This window comes from Leptinotarsa decemlineata, unplaced genomic scaffold, assembly GCF_025532065.1.
Source record: "Leptinotarsa decemlineata unplaced genomic scaffold, Ldec_3_MD MMD2_tig00001064_RagTag_RagTag, whole genome shotgun sequence".
NCBI lineage: Eukaryota > Metazoa > Arthropoda > Insecta > Coleoptera > Chrysomelidae > Leptinotarsa > Leptinotarsa decemlineata.
In genome coordinates, this window is record NW_027412558.1 from 15514656 (window position 1) to 15536804 (window position 22149).

At 35.4% G+C, this 22149-nt stretch overlaps 2 protein-coding genes across 3 annotated transcripts in view; one reads left to right on the plus strand and one right to left on the minus strand.

The window, feature by feature from the left end:
• Window positions 1-22149, minus strand: part of heph (polypyrimidine tract-binding protein 1 heph) — an 862450-nt gene that overhangs the window by 834820 nt on the left and 5481 nt on the right. The window lies entirely within an intron of this gene.
• The window catches only part of LOC141482444 (uncharacterized), a 69775-nt gene that overhangs the window by 22208 nt on the left and 25418 nt on the right, over window positions 1-22149 (plus strand). The window contains exon 5 of one of the 2 annotated variants that reach the window (XM_074175767.1): window positions 4183-4724. The exons of the other annotated variant lie outside the window; for it this stretch is intronic. Coding sequence (XP_074031868.1) covers window positions 4183-4203 — 21 coding nt within the window. The 3' untranslated portion in view covers window positions 4204-4724. Of the gene's footprint in view, window positions 1-4182; window positions 4725-22149 lie in introns of those variants that run through there. 2 annotated transcript variants of the gene reach the window in all.

Sequence of the window (22149 nt, forward strand, 5' to 3'; positions counted from 1 at the left end):
TTTAACATCTAATTCAAGATCAGCTTACGAAAATACGTGAGGCTAATTACATTTTTTTATGAAAAGTAGCCAGTGTCTAAAAAAATCACCCAAATATATTTTCAGTTCCAATTTGTGAGAAGAATGATTTCACGTGAGTTTTTATTTCATCGATTTCAAATGAGATGTGATACGAATCACTATGTTTTTATTATCTTGATGAGAAAATAAAAAGGCGAATGATTCATGATCATTTTATATCATAACGACAACATCACTATCAAAGCTTTTTCCATTCCGTTTTCTGCCGCAGAATTTGACGCGTTGTACACATAGTGAAAATGCCAGGAAGTGGGGTAACTCAAACTTCATGACTAAATTGAGATAGTTCCGGCACACTTAGTAGAATAATCCATCATCGCACATCCTCACCTGCTAAGTTCTTCGTAAACCTCGTACTAAATTAATTTTCACATTGTTGGTAGAGATAATCAACCAAAATATTTCAGTTCCATCAGAAATCATAAAAAAATCATCTATAATCAATTGCATTTCATATGAAGTTTTTTTGCCTATTAGGTATAGCCTGTTATTGAGATGAAAGATAAATATACTTTATTGTCCAAGAATGAATTCTCATTGAAAAAGTGTGATGAAAGATGAAAATATTTGTGAAGTTATATATAAAAATATAAATAAGTAAAACAGTAAGTTAAAAAGTATGTAAAACATATTTGTCAAAAAAAACAAACCTTACATGTTCATTATAAATGCTATTGTATCACAATTCAATTTACACTTACGAGTACACATATTGATGTGAAATAAAACAAGAACATATGTATAATAATAATAATGATAAAAACATGATCGTTTATACATAATATTGTTAAGCTTATCTTGGCAGAACACTGAGAATATTTACAATTTGTCATCATCATATTCCTGCAGGCTATAATAAGCTTTCATTAGCAGAATATTTTTGACCGACTCCCTGAAACGTCTCTGATCTATTATATCCCCCTAACTACCTGTGGTAAATGGTTGAACATTTTTTCCCTTCGTACATGTTAGAGTGTTTTGTTAGAGTTAATCTGGGTATTGGCAGATGGATATAATTACTACTGTTCTGTTTTGTGTTGTGGATTCTTTGTAGATCTGGAGTGTATTATATCTTTTATGAATCAGACAAACAACTTTGAGAATCAAGATGCTGAATAGAGTGAGGATTCGGTATTTAACGAAAAGTTGTCTACAACCATATCTATGGTTTGCCCCACATAAAACTGCAAAGATCTCTTTTGCAAGACCTGATTCAATAGTTGTTTACTACAGAATCCCCAAAATGCTATGCCATACCTAAGATGAGACTCTACTAGGGCAAAATAAGTCGATCTAGCAGTGAATATGTCAAGTTCATTGGAGACAATTCTGACAGCAAATGATCCTGAAGCCAATTTTGTGCATGAAGATATGATATGTTCTTTGAATTTTAACTTATTGTTAATATGCAGACCAACAAATTTAGTGCAAGTCGTTTCTTCTATCTTCCTACCATCTAATAGCAAGTTGTCATAGCTAAATTCGAAGTTTATACTTTTGGTCTTGTCTACTTTGAAGGAGAGTAAATTAGAATCACACCACTGTTTGACTTTTTCTAAATCTAATGATATCATTTGTTTCAAGTTGTTAGTATTTTTTTCATGCTATAACAATGTGGTATCATCGGCAAAAATTGTGAATGACCCTTCAATATCGACTGTAGCAAGATCGTTGATGTATAATAGGAATGAAATGGGCCCTAGAAATGGGCCCTGAGGCACTCCGCAATCTATAGCCGAAATGTCCGAATACGCATGTCCGAATTTCGTCAGCTGGGATCTACCTTTAAGGTACAATTTAAACCATTCAAGACATGTCCCTCTTATGCCATAACAGTACATTTTTTTAATAAGTAAAGATCAAGGGGCCGGGGTTAGGGTAATTAACCGTGAATGACTTTTTATTCAGCTCGCTTTGTGAACGACGGATGTGTAAAATTGATTAGTGTACAACAAAAAATAGTGTCATTTACGAAAATAGTATAGTTTTATAATTATCTTTATACTGTAGTGCTGTATACTTTCTCTTGGTATTTGTGGACGGACCAAATAGATGAATTAGGACGACCTCAGATTGCCGACGGTACATGATCCGTTAAGACTGGCTACAGAAAGTAAAAAGATTTTTCTTTTTGTTGTTGCTGTTAGTGATTCTGCCCTCGTTAAAAGGGTTTATTTAGTTCCCACAATGCGGGTATGATGAAATTGATTCTCCAGTTTTTGGGTCCTCTTTTAGTAGTTGACTCATTCCGATTTCAGAGCCCCCTCATCAGTTGATCTTGAAAATGGCATTGAGCTACGTCACACGATCTTGGTATGGCGATTTTCAGAGAGTGTTTTTGGGTGTGGCATTGAACCGCTTTCAACTACTTCACACCTCCCTAACACGATGAGTTTTGAAGTGTGCTTTAGGCTTAACCTTATACGAGATTTGTTAAAAAAATAAAGCGAATTTTCATTTTTCTCAAAAGATATTTATTTGTTCAACAATTTCTATTTGGTTCAAAGTAGTTCTCCTCGGATATGACACACTTGGGCCAGCGTTTTTTCCAATCCTTGAAGCTGTTCTGATAAGAACTTTTTGGTATGTTCTTCATCCCCTCAATCGTCGCAAAACATCGTTCTTTCATCATGGGAACAGAAAAAAGTCACAGGAAACAAATCTGGAGGATACAGTGGTTGAGACATGATTATGGTGCTGTTTATGGCAATGACGACTGAACAGATGCATCATCGTGATGCAAAAACCATAAATTGTTGTTACACAATACCGGACGTTTTTTCCGTATCGCTTCTCCCAAGCAGCGCATAACTTCAAGGTAATATTCCCTATTGACCGTACGACCATGAGACAAGAACTCCTAATGCACTATGCTACGGTTATCGACGAAAACAGTGAGCAAAACCTTCACATTTGCTTGAACTTGGCGTGCTTTTTTGGTATTGGCTTTTCTAGTTCTCTCAACATTTTCATCGGTTGTTAGCGTTGTAAAAAGTTTGCACCACTTATGAACATGTCTTTTGTTAGGAACATTGCGTTAGGATCAGTGCTTAGTACAGCCCTGTACATTACTTTTTGTTAGGACTACTGGATGGGACAGCCCTGAACAACGCCTGACGAGTTTACATAAGAGTATGATACATTTCTTTGAGTTGGAAATATTCCAAGTCAGGCAGTCTAGAACTGACATTGTTGTTGGGTAGATCAATAAATATTGTAAAGTTTGTGGTACAGTGTTTTATACTGTTCTTAGCCAGTGAGGTTTACATCTCATTAGTGGGATACAAGTCGTTTTTTTCCCTTCATCTTTGAATAGCGATGCCTCGCGCAAATGGTCAGGTGGAACGATACAGCAGGACAATTGTAGACGCTGCAGCAGCAATAGGTACTATTTGGAGGGAGAATCATGGGACAAAAATTCATCTAAAATTCAGTTAGCATTCAATATTAATAATAATAATATGACAATACAAACGAGATCAAGTGTAATTTTAATTGGATTTCAATGGAACTTGGGAAACAACCAGTATGTCACTCATGTCTACGAACCCCCAGCGATTGACGTAACAAAATTGATGCAGGATGTTGCAAAAAGACTGACGAAAAATCGAGAAAGGCAGAATTAAATGTTCGAAATAGAAGATTTGGTGCTTGTGAAAGTATCTAGTTTCAAAAACGATAGAAACAGTAAGAAATTAGTGGAAAAATATAAATAAAAACAGAATTCAGAAAATGATATACATAAAGTACGTGAAGAATTATGGTCAGGAAGGTGCCAAAATGCCAAAACGCAAGGGTAACTTGGAATTGAACAAAGTTATGAAAAGAAATTCAGTCATAATTTAGAGAGTGAACTGAATTGATGATTAGGATGTAACGTTGGGGATTAAACCAACTGACAAGGATAACTTCCGGATTGACCCAGTTATGAAAAAAACAGTCATAATTTAGGGTTTGAACTGAATTCATGATTAGGAGTTGAAGTTGGGGATTCAACCAACGGACATAAATAATTTAGGGATTAAATAAGTTATGACACATACACACACACATACAGAATATGTTATACAGATAGGTTTTTATTGGAAAGTTTTGTTACAGATGATCATGATGGGTAATTGAACCCATTTGAGGCCAAACGGAGTAGCAGGATGGCCGAATGTTAGGGACATTGCGTTAGGATCTGCGCTAAGTAAAGCCCTGTGCATAACCTTTTGTTGGGAGTACTGGATGGGACAGCCCTGAACAACGCCTGGCAAGTTTACATGAGAAGATGCTATATTTCTTTGTGTTGGAAATATTTAACAGTTTTGAACTGACATTGTTGTTGGTAGAGCAATGAATATTGAAAAGTATGTGGTATAGAGTATTTTATATTGTTGGTAGCCAGTGAGGCATACTTAATACTTTGACTCAGAGGACAATCACCGTATGCCACTGCCAACATCTCAAGTCACTGTCAACAGTATGTCACTGTCAACAGTATGCTACTGTTAACACTTGAAGCACTCAATTCCTTTTTTACACATGATTTGAGGCAAATTCTTTGATCAATATTTTTCAACAGCAGAAAATAGCCGAAATACTTCAAACTTTTATGCCTCCCATCAAAAAACTAAACGTGCTAAACAGCCGAAACTGTGAAAATATGTTCGGGACGAGCGAACCAACGTCTCATGTCCTTGAATAATGCTTCCTCCTTGAATAATGCTTCCTAGATTTTCACCTTAGAAGAACTTGAATCTCGTCACTCGACTTCCTCAAGGTGACTGAAAAACTGATATTTTACCTTAAATAACGACTATTTGAAATGAATTGCTAATTTTCAACTGAACATGATCGACTAAAAGTGAACAAATATTTCTGAAATGAATATTAGTACACATATCGTTGCAGAAAATCATATGTATAAAAACTTGAAATGATAAGTATACAAGACGCACACGACCTCAGAATAATAGAACATTTCAATGCTACACATTACACATTTTTGTGAATTCCCGATATCTCATTCTTATATTCAGTTTCTTGTACGTATGAAATACTGTAAACATTAACAATTATCGTCCATGGTTAGCCCAACAAACTGAGGAATTCCTTCACAAATTATTGCCAATGACTTTTTTTATGGTAGCACATGTTAAGCTTATTTTCCGTTAGATTCTCGTAATTTTTCACCGGAAACATGCTGATGAACCCTTCGAAATCACTCCGCATTTATATCTGGAAGAAGAAACTTTCAAATCGGTAAACCAACTCTCTCTTCAAACTCGTTTATCCACCTTATATTCATCTTGTACACGATTATCAACTACAAGTTGTCCACCTTGGTGTGATATTCACTTGAGTGGAATTCTCTCCAGCGACCTGAACGAATTAAACAACCGGAACACGCTCGTTCCAGCTACCTCAGAGTCTAGCTACGAAATTAGCCAACAACCTCCAATATTAATGCTTTGAAGTATGCTCGTGCCGACTTCTCTAACAAGACGAAAAAACTGAAACGAGCTCTTGACGGAAAGTCGTTCTCGTTGTAAAGACGGACGGCCTCAAGGAATGGAAAATTCCTTCATTATTTTCTTACCCCGGAGGAGTAAATACCCACATGACGTTTTCAATTTGCCTGCCTTATCTGCTTAACCTGCTCTCTCACGGTCGAACGGAGGAGAGACCCCGATTCAACGGACCAAAAAGGAAAGACTTTAGTGGCCCCTCAAGACGAGCCGGTGGAATCAAAGGGGAGAGTGAGTGGCTCGTTCTCGGAATGGGATGTTCCATGTGTTACGTGCATCTCGGCGGAGAGGAATATTTATGGACCTTTCCGAAGAGACGATGACGGGAAATACTAGTCGAGCGATTTTCTAAGGATATTGTTACATACTCGGTTCAGAAACGAAGAATGAACGTTACAGATAGTTTGTTCAGATTAAACTATATCCAACCAACAAACAAAGTACTCAAACAATAATAGATGCATGATGAAAGAATGATCACCACACTCATTTGCATCTATTGGGTAAAATGAACAAGCCTTCTTACGCTGGCCAATCAGATTCAACTGCAATCGCCTGGCGGAATTCATCGTTACAGTACCGGAATGGGAAGTTACGTTTTAACGCCTTCACATATACGGCAGGTTAGATTAGGTTAGGTTAGGTCCAAAGTGAGTGATTCTATTCGACCCTCCACCGCAATCCGCAAGGGTTTATTGTTGCTCACACCTATGGGGCCATCCATAAAGTACGTCACACGTTAATGGGGAGGGAGGGTATCACCGAAGTGTGACATCGTGTGACAAGGAGTATGGGGGGTCAATAGTTTTGTGACGTCACATGTTAAAATTTAAAATACTAAAACGCAAAGTTTGGATGTGAATTGAAAATTTTAAAAATTTACGAACTTGATATATATTTATTAATAAGTTAGCATTCTTGCTATGAGATAATCTCTCATGCAACGTCATTTAACTTCTAGAGCGGCGTTGTAATACAAGTGAGATTCTCAAATTCACGAGAATTTTGAATTTGATATAATCGTTTATTATTTTCTAACTAGTCGTTTGTTTTTTCGGTTTTATGAAATGTTGGACTTTATATTGATTTTATTAGATTATTATTTAATAAAAATAAGTAAAAAATGAAAATAGCTGTTTTCTCTCGATTATTTTTAAATACATACATAAATTTAAAAAATGTGTGACGTCACATCAGGAGGGGGGGGGTTATAAAAATGTGACAACCTGTGACAAGGACGGGGGGAGGGGTTCAAAAGTCCTAAAATTCGTGTGACGTACTTTATGGATGGCCCCTATTCACGCTCGACCAAATAAACCCAGAGGGTGAGAGTATGACAGTGACCTGCAAGAAGGCCTGTTAGACATCGTAGTTCATCTCTACTGTAGTCCAAAAACTGTTTGGTATCAAGTTTCGAAGGGTGAACAAACGCCTTGGAGTGAGCCACTCCCAGGTGATTCTGCCAGAAGTCCATAAATCATCTTGCCATGCAGGTGTTCAATCTTTGTTTGGCAAAGCCTAAAGCGATGCCAATGACAGGTACTGTTCCGATGAAGTTCCTTGCAGAACCCTCCTTTGAAAAGGAGTCACCAGCCTCATTGCTTTCCAGGCCAGTATGGCCAGGAATCCAGATCAGAGACAATCTGTTAAGTTTTAGTCTAGTTCACATGTACTTTTTTTGTAACATTTTTCAGCCCTGTCCAAAAATTACGACCAAGGTGTCCTTCGATTCGTATTTTTGCCTAGAAAGTTTGAAGACAGGTCCGAAAATGCGCCGATGAAAATTACAAAAGTTATAAACAATTAAGTGAAAAAAAAAATGGGGCTTTAGTTTTTTCTTAATATCCCGGAAAATTTTCAAAATTTTGGAAATTTGAAAACAGATTTGAGAAGATCAATGAATTTGCGTAAAAAAAGTCCCGACTCCCGAAACTGTATCTCGATATTTATAATTTTTACAGAGCCCTGAAAATAGAGCCAAAAGCGGGTAGTCTGGCTTCCGCGCGCCTTTCGTCACTCTTACATAAAAACAAAAAAAAATAATTTAAACATATTAAATGTAAATATTAAGGATTGAAAAAATTCATGTAATGTTGGGATACATCAATAAACAATAATCCGCAGTCAAAAAACTTTTATCCCAATTTTAACGTTAATTCTAAATTTGTTAATTAATAACTTTTTCAGAATTGAAAGTTGATATAAAAATCCCTATAATTATTATTAAACTAAAACCCTGGCATTTTTTTTTCTTCTTTGGTGAAGTTATCCTTAATAGGCAAAAAAATAGATTACCGTTGCCAAAATACAAAAATTGTTATTTTCTATTTTTTTAGTGACAATTGAAAATTATGATTTTATAAAAAATACATTACAAAATTTTTTTTTCTAATTTTTTATTGTTTCAATGTCTCATGGCTAAAAACTTATTATTAATATATTTTTTTAATTTTTTACAGCTATTGTTAATAAATTTATTCCAAACAAATACATTGCTCGTAAGCAATTCGAAATTTTTTTTTGCATTATGTTAATGGAAATAAATTATGATTTTTAGAAAAAAAATGGTTTCTTAAAAAAATGTCTTTCTTGCTTAAAAATGCGTTTGTTAATTAACAATCGTTTTTTGCAACTAAATATTAAAATTAAGGAACCTTTTTTTTTAAATCATAAATTCTATTGTTCTTTGAGGTTTTCAATTGTTTATTTAAAAAAAATTGTTATAAACATTTTACATTTTTCACATTTTCCAATACTTTGTTCTATAATAAAAGTAACTATGTGTGTTTTTTTTAATTTATTCAATTTTTTGTAAAACTTTTAATAATGTGATACCTTGATACTTGTCTTTTTCATTCGCTCCTTCGTTTTTATAATTATAATAACTTTCAAACTATTGCAGTTATGATAAATATGCTTCAAGTCTTTTCTATTCATTATGAATTTATTAACAATTTAAGCCTTTTACTGAAATTGTAGTCCTATTATTTATTTGATTATTGATCGTTATTTATTAAAAAAAAAAAAAATTTTAAGTCTTTTCAACATAAACTTCGTGTCATGTAACAATAAATCTTAAGGATTTCATTACTTGCACTTTTAGTAGTTGTAGGATCATTAATATTCACTTATTGTCATATTTGTATGTGTACATTTACACTCATTTAGGACATATTGCCAAGTTCAGTTTCGGATTGGTAATTATAATTTGAATCCGGAAGATTGGGGTTGGATCAAATCTGAAACAATGTTCCTGCCGATAAAAACACCGGAAAAACTGGCGCCTGACGACTTACTTAAGCTGTTTAATTGTGCCTGCATAAAAGAGTGTAATAATCGATGTAGATGTAAAAAAGCTGGGCAAAAAACCATTGTCAATTAACAAACGCATTTTTAGCAACAAAGAAAATTTTTTGAGAATCCATTTTTTTCCCTGAAAATCATGATTTTTTTCAATTACCATAATGCAAAAAAAAATTCGAATTGCTTATAAACAATGTATTTGTTTATAATAAATTTATCAACAATAGCTGTAAAAAATGAAGAAAAAATATTATCAACTATTTTTTAGCCATGAGACATTGAAACAATAAAAAATTTGGAAAAAAAATTTTGTGATGTATTTTTTATAAAATTATAATTTTCAATTGTTAATAAAAAAATAGAAAATAACAATTTTTTTATTTTGGCAACGGTAATCTATTTTTTGCCTATTAAGGATAACTTCACCAGAGGAACAAAATTCCAGGGTTTTAGTTTAATAATTGAAGGGAGTTTTATATTAACTTTCAATTCAGAAAAAGTTATTAATTAACAAATTTATAATCAACGTTAAAATTGGGATAAAAATGTTTTGACTGCGGATTATTGTTTATTGATGTATCCCAACATTACATGGATTTTTTCATTCCTTAATATTCACATTCAATATGTTTAAATATTTTTTTTGTTTTTATGTCAGAGTGACGAAAGGCGCGCGGAAGCCAGACTACCCGCTTTTGGCTCTATTTTCAGGGCTCTGTAAAAATTATAAATAATCGAGATACAGTTTCGGGAGTCGGGACTTTTTTTACGCAAATTCATTGATCTTTTCAACTCTTTTTTCAAATTTCCAAAATTTTGAAAATTTTCCGAGATATTAAGAAAAACTAAAGCCCCATCGTTTTTTCACTTAATTGTTTATAACTTTTGTAATTTTTATCGGCGCGTTTTCGGACCTCTCCTTAAACTTTCTAGGCAAAAATACGAATCGAATGACACCTTGGTCGTAATTTTTGGACAGGGCTGAAAAATGTCACCAAAAAGAGCTAAATCGAGTACATGTGAACCAGACTATATTCCTATCGAGAAGAGTTGTTTTTGGCAATTTGCTACCAATTTAGACGTTGCTCGGTAGGCGCCAAGAGCTTCCAACGCCACTTGACTATCCGAGAATATTTTTATTGACTTGTGTATGAGGATTCCTCCAATCTCTCCGCACACAATTCAAATGGATTTGTTTGGGACCTAAACCCCAAGTTTTACCACAAATCCTTCCATAGGGACAGTCTGGCTTTGTGTAAAACATTTTTTAAGTGAGCGTTCCAGGTGAGTTTTTTAACAAGGACAATGCCAAGATAATTCACCTCCGTTCCAAATGGAATGACCTCACCAATGAGGGAAAGTGACGTTAGATCGTCCAATTTTCTCTTCCTGCTGAAGGGGATTATCAAAGTTTTGCTGGGGTTTTCATTCATTCTTCTGTATAACAGAGTCGTCTGTTCCGCAACAGAAGCAATGGGTCACTTTGGGTCTTCACGGCGCTTCACGGTCAGCTCTGCACCTCAGTTTCCACTGTCTGATTTATAATCATTATTATAGTTTAGATACACCATCATTTTAACGAATTACAACTATACACCTGCCTTTCTGACCTTTCTGCTGTTCATAAATTTCTTAACTTCAAACCACGCAGCTTAACTTCTATTTTAATTTTAGATTGTGAATCATTTTTATCAATAAAATAAATATAATTATAAAAGTTATATTAAGTTATAGTTATCAGATACTAATCGTTTGAGACTCCCCATGATTGATCATGGGGAAATGAAACTTCACCTCGTCTATGTTTTAATTCGATCAAATCGTTTCGAATAGGGTCAAACGTCGTATCTTACTTGGGCAATTTATATCTACTCAACCTGAATTGATGCGTCATCTTGAACAAATACACTAGGCGTATATTAATTGAAATAAATTGGTTGATTGAGTTTTATTAGGAACCGTCTGAAAGTGACATCACCCCATTGAACTAGACAAGGAATGTTTTGGCTGGAAAAGAAAGGTTTACACAAGAGTTAAAACAGAATTCAAGTAGTCGAAAATATAGCGAGAAAAAATTTGTAATATTCTGCGCACTGAAAGATTTGACTACACCATTTTGAACAAGATCTAAGTTATGGTTTCTAATGAATTGCTCACACTGATTCTATGTTATTTATCCAACTGTTATCATTGCACAATTTCTTTCGACCAGATATTAAAACAAATCATTATTTAAGAGAAGTCGAAGTATGCCTAGAACGAAACCGTTTGTCAAATTTCGAAAGAATCAAATTTAGGAGGTACAACTTGCTGAATGCTAGAAGAGACTTGATATTTCTCACCACCATCACGTTCCCTGATAAAATATGAGGGATAATGGAATCTATTCGATGTATACACTACGAGATTATTATCACAACTGAATTCTCTCACCGTCTTCTAACGAGCATCTAGTTGGCACGACCATATCAAAATTTGGATAGCTATTTCAATATTTGTCAAGTGTTAGTAGACCACGAACTGGATCAAGTTTACTTCCAACAAAACGATTAGCTCGCCATTTTCTCGCCATGAAATATTGTGGTTGGTGAATCGTCTACAGTTATATTTTTTAATGTGAGTCCTAGGTTAGATAATATTTTGATAATGCCAGTCAGTTGGTGAAATGCAATGGGAAAAGTGTTACAGATCTGTGGTGTGCTGCTGAAACTGCCTTCATTAGATGAGACCAGATACCGATGCTGTGAGAGAATCTGACCGGTTAACATCGTCTGCTATGACGATATGTATGAAAAATTAACTATTGATTATGGGTATTCCTCACCTCTAGTTGATGGAATATTTGTTTCATCACTTTGCATATGACGCAATACCGAAATGCGTCATCAAGTTATGTTCTTTTTCCCTTACCGTCCAATTATATACAAATTTAAACTATTACAATAGGGTCTTAGAAAATTTATTCCGAAATTTCATTGTAGATGTGAAATTTTATACTAATAGTTGTCTGTTAATCGACAAAGGAATTGTCAACTGTCATAGAATTACTGGCATGCAAAGTCAAATTAGCTCAATGGAAAACTAATGCGTACCGGAGGACTATCGGATCAAAAGATCCGATAGCCGGTAGACGCGGTCAAAATGGTAATAAGTATTGCACAGGAAGGCGCCGCCCATCAAAAACTGTGTACATTAATCACTTGTAGACGTAAAAAATGCCTTCAATCGTGACAGCTGATAGTGGAGTCACTAAGGAGCAGGCACTTCCTATCAAAAATGGAGATCCCTCTGGAAACTAAAAAAGGGGCAAAATTTGTTAGTGTTAACAGCGGCATGCCTTAGAGCTCAGTTCTTGGCCCTACCTATGGAATATTCTATACGTTCGTTAGAAATGCCCGAAAGAGTCACATTGGTAGGCTTTGCTGATAAGGTGGATATCTTGGTTGCAGAAAAAAAAATTAATGAACACTGCATTGTTATTGGTAGCAGACTAGATATAGACTCATTAGTTCAGCTCCAGAAAAGTCCGAAGCAGTACTGATTACCAAAAAGGACAAAACCAAGACCAATAACTTTCGAACTGCAAGGCACGAATATAGTACTGAGCAAAACTGTTAAGTATCCAGGGGTATGGCCTGACACGAAGATTACCTTTGCCGAACACGAATCCCCAAGCATCCTCAAAGAAGAGAGAACGAATTCTGCGTTACTCAATCTGATGCCAAATGTTGGGGGTCCTAGGTCTTCTAAGGAAAATATTGTGTCTGGAGTGGTTCACTCTCAGATTTTGTACGGTTCATGCACACAATAACTCAAAACAAAAAACTAGCCCAAAAACTCATCGGCATACAAAAGAAACTAACAATTAGAACATGTAGTGCATATAGAACTATATCTGAAGAAGCAGCATGTATTATTGCTGGAATTCCATCAATAAAGCTTCATATCATCGAGAGATAAAAACGAAATGTAGGCATTTCCAAAGGAGTCGCCACGAACAATTTGATAAAAAGGTGGCAATGAAAATGGGACAACGGTCAATACGGAAGATGAGCCTTCCGACTAATTGGTTGAATCGAAACCATAAGAAAGTGGACTATTGCCTCAGCCAGGCACTATCGAGACACGGCTATTTCCGTATGTATATATGATCGCAGGAGAGCAGTATCTTCAGATTGTATTTACTGCAATGCAAATGATGATGTAGAATACATCCTACCCCTTTGTTTGTTTAAGATGGAAAAATGAGACTTCTGTTTACACGTGAAATAAATATGATATCCAAAGCCGAAAATATGATGGAAATCCTCATATGTGGTGAATAGACTTGGAATGAAACCTACAGAACGATAAAAGCAGTAATGGAAACTAAGGAGTGAACAGGTGATGAGAAACTCAAATGTAAGTATTTCTAGTATGCGAGAGGGGTTTCCGGTACGTATTGCTAAGCAACAGGGAAATAATTTTAGTCGGTAGGAATCCGGCACAGAGTCTATGAAGATTTTTCCTTCTTCTTTATAGAAAAAGATCATCAGTTTGCTCTAATTATTCGCTAATTGGTTGCGAGAAAAACTATTTTTTTCTTTCGTTCAAAAATACATGGTGTTAATTAAACCTAGGTACAAGATAAATAAAAGATCATTTTTGAGTATAATTATTAGGCAGGCATATTAGGAACTATATCAAGCAAATTTTATGAAAATAAACTATGGCTTTTATAGCATGTTATTTGGACGTTCAAACTAATGTTAAATGAAACAATTGAACATTACTATTTATCGAACGTGTACTGCAAAAAGATTCGATTGAAAAATTCAAAAACTAATTAGCGACCCTTTGATGATTCCATCATATATCTACACCAACAATCATTTTTCACGGATCATGAAATAGGAAATGCAGATGTCTACCCAAAAAAGATGCTGAATGAATAATATTTTCACGAACGGAGATTCTCCCATATCAAGAAAACTGCTCATTTATGAAAAGGCGTTCCGTTCAATGAATAATTTATTGTGACTTCTCACCAAAATCGATAATCGACGCCCATAACATAAACCAATAAGTACTCAATTAACTGTATACGCATTCACGCTGAAACTTACATAATATGGTATCAGGAGTGGGACAAAAGAGATAGCGTCACGATGATTGTCAAACACGAAGTTACAGTAATACCGCGACTGAATAGAACAAAACGAACCCCTATCAAAACGTTACCATTTGATAGTGAACTAAATGTAACGCAAAATATCATTCGTATAGCAAACAATCGGCCGAAATCAGTGGAAAACTTTTCGAGTAGATTACAGTTTGCTACCGGTAGTTCATTGTTTCGTTTTGCAGCTCTTCATTCGTTTCAACATAACTGTTCCGTTCATTAACGAAACCAAATGAGAATGAAAAAGGATAGCTAATTAAAACTTTGGGAATTTGAGCTGAGTATATTGTTTTTGAAACGTTTCATTCACAATATGTTTCCTCTGTTCGAGAAACCTCTTAATTAATTCGAGATGAGGAACAATGTTGAGAAACTGTGGTCAGATGTTACAGCCGTCTTGGTATAAAGTTTTATATGTTAACTTGACTATATTACGTACAGAAGTAAACAGATTGAAATACAATACGGGTGTACGGGAATGTATTGAAAAATTCTCAGTCTACTATGGAAGCGAATGAAATTTTGAAGTCAAGATTAATTATCAACATACATACATTTATTACAGCGAACCTGTAACACATTCAAACCTGAAAAAAAATTGCTCTGCAAACTAGGCCTTCACAACTTCTATCACCTTGTTTTTAAGGTCGAAACACAAGCACTACAGAAGAATCCTCACGGCGCTCTAAGAGCGATGCCTGTGCGGAAAAAGCGATTCACGTTGGATTTGAATCGCTGGAGAAACTTTCCGCGTCTTCTTTCTTTTTTGTTTCTCGAATTGTGATTAATAATGACGAATAGTAGGTGATTCATAGGTATTTTTCAACCATTTTCTAGAAAATTATCATTACTTCTTGGCTGAAGCAAAATCTTTTCAATACAGTTTAGAACATATTTCGCAGGCCTTGGAGAACTAGGGTGTGACCATTCCATCGATTGCTGCTTTATTTCTGGGTCATAAAAATGTACCCAGGTTTCATTTACAGTAACAACACAACTTAGGGAGTCTGCTTGATACTAGATTTTTCAATTCACACATTTTCGGTTAATTTTTTTCAAGTTTCTGAGCAACTCTAGTTTGGCTTTTTCACTTCAGTCCAACATTAAATAAGTAATTTATTTTTCGTTGCTATGATAACGCAATATGTGATTATCCACAGAACGGGTCTAGCTTAACTAGATACATACTAATTTAAGAGCACCCTGATCAAAAATTTTATTTTGACAAAATTGTTTTTTTGAGGAGTGAATTGAGGTTTTTAACGACCTTTGGAGATTTTCATCTTCCACAATTTGAAAAATACAGGGCGTTCCAACGAAAACTTGACCCCTCTGTAAGTCAGAAACGGACGTGTAATCGAAAATTTCAAAATCACGTCAATTTTCATTTCTAGGAGGACTAATTTTGATATGGAAATCATACCCAAAACTTCACCCCCCTGCGGTCAGCAACTACCCCCTCTATTTTTTCAAGGGCATGGGGGGTAGAGTGATACATCATTTTAAAGGTTTCTGTCCCTCTATTACTTCTGTAATTTTTTTCAGAATTGGTTCATTCGTTATTGAGAAATTGAATGTTGAACGTTTCATTTAAGAAAAAACAAAATTCGCTGTTGTTCATTTTATTGAGGAAATCAACAAAAGTAATATCAATCGCAACACAATCAACGGATAAAGTGTTCGAAATGAACTCCATTTGGTTCCATCCAATAATACAGTATACTTTCGAAAGCATTCCTTAGATTATTGAAGATGTCCGGAGTTAAACATCGACATTCCCGAACAATTCTCTGTCGCAGGTATTCTAGATTTGTAGAATTTATTTAGTAAACGCTTTGAAATGAACGACACTGTTAGTATTTTCTGCACTGGTAGTTCTTGTTGAATCTAGTAGTCGCAGAACAAAAAGTAGGCAGTCAGTTCTTCACGAATTATTATTCAGTCATCCTTGTTCACTGTGTTCCAACATGATTTATTCTACTGAAGGAAGAACAGACATTGTTGCAACCTATTATCGAAATAATGACTGTGCTAAAGTGGCTGCAAGAATTTATAATACGATTCATCAAGACCACAAATTGAGCCATCAATACGTTAAACATTTAATGGATAAGTTTCGAACTTCAGGTTCTGTTCACAACAGAAAACATGAAGTATCCCGTCCTGTCAGAAATGACGGAGTTGAAGTTGCAGTTTTAGGACATGTACAAATGGATAATCGACAATCTATCAGACAAGTTGCCAGAACGTCTAGTGTATCAGCTACTAGTATTTTTGGGGTTTTGAAAGCTTACAAATTCTATCCTTTCAAAATAAGACTAGTTCAGGAATTAAACGAAGATGATCCTGATCGTCGACTTCACTTTTATGAGGTGTTCAGCGAGAAATTGACCAATAACCCAAACCAATACATGTTTTTCATACGAAAGTTGAATGGTGAAGTGAATAGACATAATTGTTCTTACTGGAACGATATAAATCCTCATTTGGTGTTGGAAACACATTCACAAACTCCAAAAAAATTGAATGTCTGGGCCGGCATTCTTGGTAATCATATTGTTGGACCGACCATTCTTCGTTGAAGGTAATCCCAATGGAGACACATACTTAAAGCTATTAAAAGACTGTGTAGATCCTATAATTATACAAAAGATGACAATTTAGTAGAAAATGGAATAATAATCCAGCAGAATGGTGCACCCCCACATTTTGATGTTCGTGTGAGACATTTCTTGGGCGGACGCTTTCCAATACGTTGGATCGGCAGGAGGGGTTCAGTAGAGTGGCCAGCTAAATCACCTGATCTCACACCGATGGTATTCTTTCTGTGGGGACACCTGAAGTCGAAAGTGTACTATACTAAGCCTACAAATCTAGGAAACCTGCGACAGGGAATTGTTCGGGAATGCCGATTGCTGACTCCGGACATCCTGAATAATGTTCGGAACGCTTTCGAGAGTAGGCTGTATTATTGTATGGAACTAGGTGGAGGTCATTTTGAACAATTTATCCGTTGATTTTGTTTCCACTGACATTATTTGTTGTTGATTTCCTGATTGAAATGAACGACAGCAAATTTTCTGTTTTTTCTTAAATAAAACGTTCGACATTTAATTTCTCAATAACGAATGGAACAATTTCGAAAACAATTGCAGAAGTAATAAAGGGACAAAAAACCTTTCAAATGATGGATCACTCGACCCCCTATGCGATTGAAAAAAATAAGGGGTAGTTGCTGACCGCAGGGGATGAAGTTTCGGATATGATTTCCATATCAGAATTAGTCCCCCTAGAAATAAAAATTGACGTGTTCTTTGAAATTTTCGATTATACGTCCGTTTATGACTTCTGGGGAGGAGTCAAGTTTTCGTTGGAACGCCCTAATATAAAAATTGTACTGGAGAACTTCATACAGGTGAACTTAAAAACGCTCTATTCATCACTACCTTATCGTATTTGATAAATTTGCCAGAAAATTTGCTGGAATCCACCTGCGTTCACAGAAATGAAAAAATCAAATGTAACATTCAGTATTTTTTCATCGGTCTTTGACAGATGTCAAAGGAGTTTTGAAACGTAAAATATTATGTAAATATTATTGATCCGCTTCTGAAACATTCGATGTAGTACAAAGTGTTCTCTGATATTGAATATATGATAAAGCGAATAGCTTTTGTCTGATTTCTACTGTTTGTTACGACCGGTTTCGGTCGTTTAGCAAACCATTTAGATTTATGATAAAGCACACAATGGATTTCAATAATATATAATCAATAAAACTTCTGTATTATAACACTGACTAAAACAAAATTGGAGTTTACATCGATAATTTCACCGTGGTTTTGCTGCTGAATGAACGAGAAATACCTGAGAGACTAGCCTCTGTGAGGTATAAATGTCTGTCGAATATAATTGAATATCCAGTGTGGTATTAGCAGGAAAAGTAGTTGTCTTCCGGCAAGCATTTACCAGAACCTACTCTGTAGGTAGTTGGGAGAAATGAATATATGGAAATTTCATTTCAAAATATTCATTTTCTTGTACCTATATATCTCTCCTCGATACAGTCTTCAGGCACGTTTTGACAACTTTCAGAAATGAGTTGAAATTTCATCGCTAAGAAATCAGCATATCAAGTCGATGTCACTCTTTCCATTTGAAATTATCCACTTCAAAATCAATTCCCCAGAAATATTAGGTTCAATCTCCCGCGTCGTTTTATTAATCTGCCAGGTTCAATTTTCCGATATTTACTACAATCAGCCATTTGTAGCCATGTTTCAACAAGCTTACGACGTGCTGCATTATAATCAAAACCTACTAATATGACAGATTTTATGAATTATTCAATTTTCCTGATATGTTATAAAACTATTTATTGTGATTTACAGTACGTGATGATTTTACTTGTTCTTGTAATGTGGCCTTCGATTTTCGAGGTATGTTTGGATATAAATGAACAAATGAATGGATAATCCAAAATTACTTCAACTCTATTGCACCATCTTCCCCCATATGTTTGTTATAATCCGCAAACTAAGAAATTCGTTTCCAAACTTCATATACGATTAATTAATGTCTATAAAATCATAACGCGAGTATACCACCCATATACTCATATATCATCAGTTTATGGAGCTGTAAAACTAAATTATTCACGAGACATTGGGAAAACCCTCAAAATTTATTAATTTCAAACGACTTGAACGAGACTCTTCTGCAAAATATGAATTATCTGAGAATATAGTAGATTAGTGAGCGTAGAGGTTTCGAATGCTCAATGAGGGCCACCATCGGCGGGGCTGGAAGGCGAAGGGTCAAAACGACTTCAACATTTCAACAGTGTCTCACAGGTGGATATCTGATTTTGGCTTATTTTAGGAATATCAGCTTCATTTTGCGAAATTTTGACATACAAATAATCCGCCCTCTAATTAGTCAGGGAACCTTTAATCCGTGAGTACCTCCGATCAGAAATTTCCAAATGATGGACATATCTGAATTGAATTGTTGAGAATCACACGTTAAAGGGTAAGACCTCGTTGGTCCTTAGCTCGCACAAGTTTCTCAATTTCTGAGAGTTGTCGTTCGTATGGGGGCGACAGCTGATTAACGGTTAAACAGATTTTAAACAGATTCAAACAGATCCAAATTAAATTGAAAGGGGTATACAGTGCATTTCTTTAATATCCCCCTCCTTTTATTTTTTGAACGGGTCAACTCAAAAAATTGAAATTTGGGATAATAAAATTAATGCATGAATACTTTATTTTGAAGTGAAATTGACAGATGGAACTTTCACGATGACGACTGGGCGCCATCTGGGGAAAAAATTAAATGGAAAGGGGGGTCTTGTGACACATCATTTTGAAGCTCCTGACGAATTCTTCACAATCCAAGAACATGAAATCAATATCTTCACTTGGAACCTCCTAGTGATCGATTCTCGATCGGCCCGCAGACATCTTCATGCACAAGCTCCAACAGGGAAGTTGCTCTTGTGCCCTGATGCTTGAATGGATGTCGCGATTGTTTTGCCTTCACAGCAAACAATGCATTTTTGCTGTCAAATTGTAATGTCAAATTTGGTCTTGAAAGTCATTCCTTCAACAATACCTGCCTGTATCTTGCACAAATTTCAAAAATACTGCACTAAAAGCATTTGAGCTCTTATTTCTGCCATTTCTATTCATTTTGGGCACTGATTTCTGTAATGCATTTGTTGGCATCCAAAACATTTCACATTTTTGAGGTTAACTTCTTTGACATTGTCGGATGTTACCAGTATATTTGAACTACTCGCCGAATGACGCTTTCCATGCAGTCTGGTTTCAATGATTATGGACATAATCGTTGGTGTGGTTGCACTTACAAAAGCGTTTCCTGTATTACCGGCCAGTCAATATCCAACAACTTAATTTTGATGCCATCTGTCGTTAACGTTTGTTACGATAAAATTTCTGATAATTATAATCTTGGTCTGATCGATGATATTTCACCTTTATATTCGATAAGTAACACATTTATTTATATGGTCACTTCTAACACAAAATATATGTTACTGTGGTGATTAGTTAAGAACGACCACTCGGCTAGCTTAGCGGTTATGTAGGGGGTGGGTAAGGTAAATGAATCCACCACTAGGGTGATATTTTGAAATTAACCTGATTTATTAATCTATAAATGAATAGACAACAATAGTATGGAAAGGCCTTCTGAATCTAACTGAAAAAAAATAAGAGCTTATGTGATCACACCCTATCTACACTGGCAGATACAACAGTTGTATATAAAATTGTTATAAATATGAAACATATGAACAATATGAAACCAACAATTACTAATTCGGTGAGATGGCTGTCTGCAAAGCGGATATCACTATTATGTGCACTATAGTCTATGCAAAGCATGCATGAAGCGATCGGTGTGATCAAGCTAACTGGAAATTCTTCGATGATGGCTATTACTGGTTGTTATTCACCTGTTGACTGTCGCATAAGCAACACGCAAGGTTGCAGCATGCAGGAATTGAAAGATATGATAATTCGCCCCAGGCGTTACCTAGCACTTATCTTGTTGTAACTTATTCCTGCAATATGGAGGGCTGCTAAACTGCTATATATCATGCAGTGTAGAAAGCAGGAGTGACTTCGGAATGAACTTGGCATGGAACCTTGGATCCGAAAATCTGTCGATGATGTCGCAAGAAAACACTAAATCTTGCGCCTGGAATTGTCTGCTCTGTTTGAAACTCGAAATGCTTTTCGTAATTGGTAAAAACCACAAATTCCACCAAAAAATACAGAGAAGACGTGTTGCTCTCATGCACAACCATGACTGACCCCCTTCCCCACCTCTTTTCCTCTTCCTGTCCCTTTTTATGCTTCTCACAATACATTGGAGTTACCTTCATCTATTCATGTGTTCTATATGTTCTAAAATTCATGGAAAATTCAATAACAACAGTTGTGACGGTTAACGGTTGCGTAACATCACTTGTGATACGTTTAAGTAACTAAATTCAAATACTGCCGCCCGGAACTTGAATTTACCATCTCAGTCATCCATAATCAGTGACATCAAATAGCTATTGAACAGCTGACAAGAATTTGACAAACAACACGTATAAAGTTCACAATTTACTAATTAATTATATATGTGTGATTTTGTACAATGAATATTCGTTAGGTAAGTAACAAGTAATACTACTACATAATATTGAATCATTATATTTCTCTGACTTATTTTCTTAATCTTATTTCCAGGTACTATTGGACCAGTGAATAATCGACCACAAAGAATGTAAACAAATTACAGAAATCGGATCAATTTTCAATAATTACTGCTACGAGCATTCGAATGGATGCATATTTACTAGAATTATCAATATAACATAGGCATCCTACATCGGTGAACGAATCGTGGCCAACTAGTGTTCGAGAGATAATTCCTGATACTAAACGAAATTGTTTTTCATAAGAGACGACTCGATGATTCAAGTACCGTGCATTCTGTTATGGTTCTTTGTGTATCTAGAGGTACTCTTTCTCTTGTGTTGTAAATGATAATCTTTTCTTCTCATATAAACTATGCCATTTTAGTTTTCTTTTATTTCTGCTGTTTGATATGCAACCCATTATAAATCTCCCCGATGAACTGGTTGTCTATTTAAAAAGTGAAGAGTACCCATGAATTATTCATTCAAATGTTTGTTACGTGGTAACCCAGCCAATAATAATGATCCAATCCAGCTATCATCTATTTAAAAACCGGAGCCTTCCAACTTCTGAGCCGTTTCTATGAGCTGAGTAATGTAACACTCTATGGAATCACTGTTCTAAGTCACTAAAATTAAAGTGCGCAACAACCCGACTTTTCGACAATAGCCATTGTCGTCAAAAATGTTCTAAAGCTTAGTCCATGAGACCTTTGTCGACGTAGCGTCTTTCACATGCACGAACAATGATGGGTCAATTGTTAGAATTAGCTTGGCTTTGACTTTTTCATCTTTAACCTGGTCCTCTGCACTGTCGTCCAAACAGCCCTTCAAGTCATCCACCATATTTTGCACCGCGAACGACCAGTCACTGT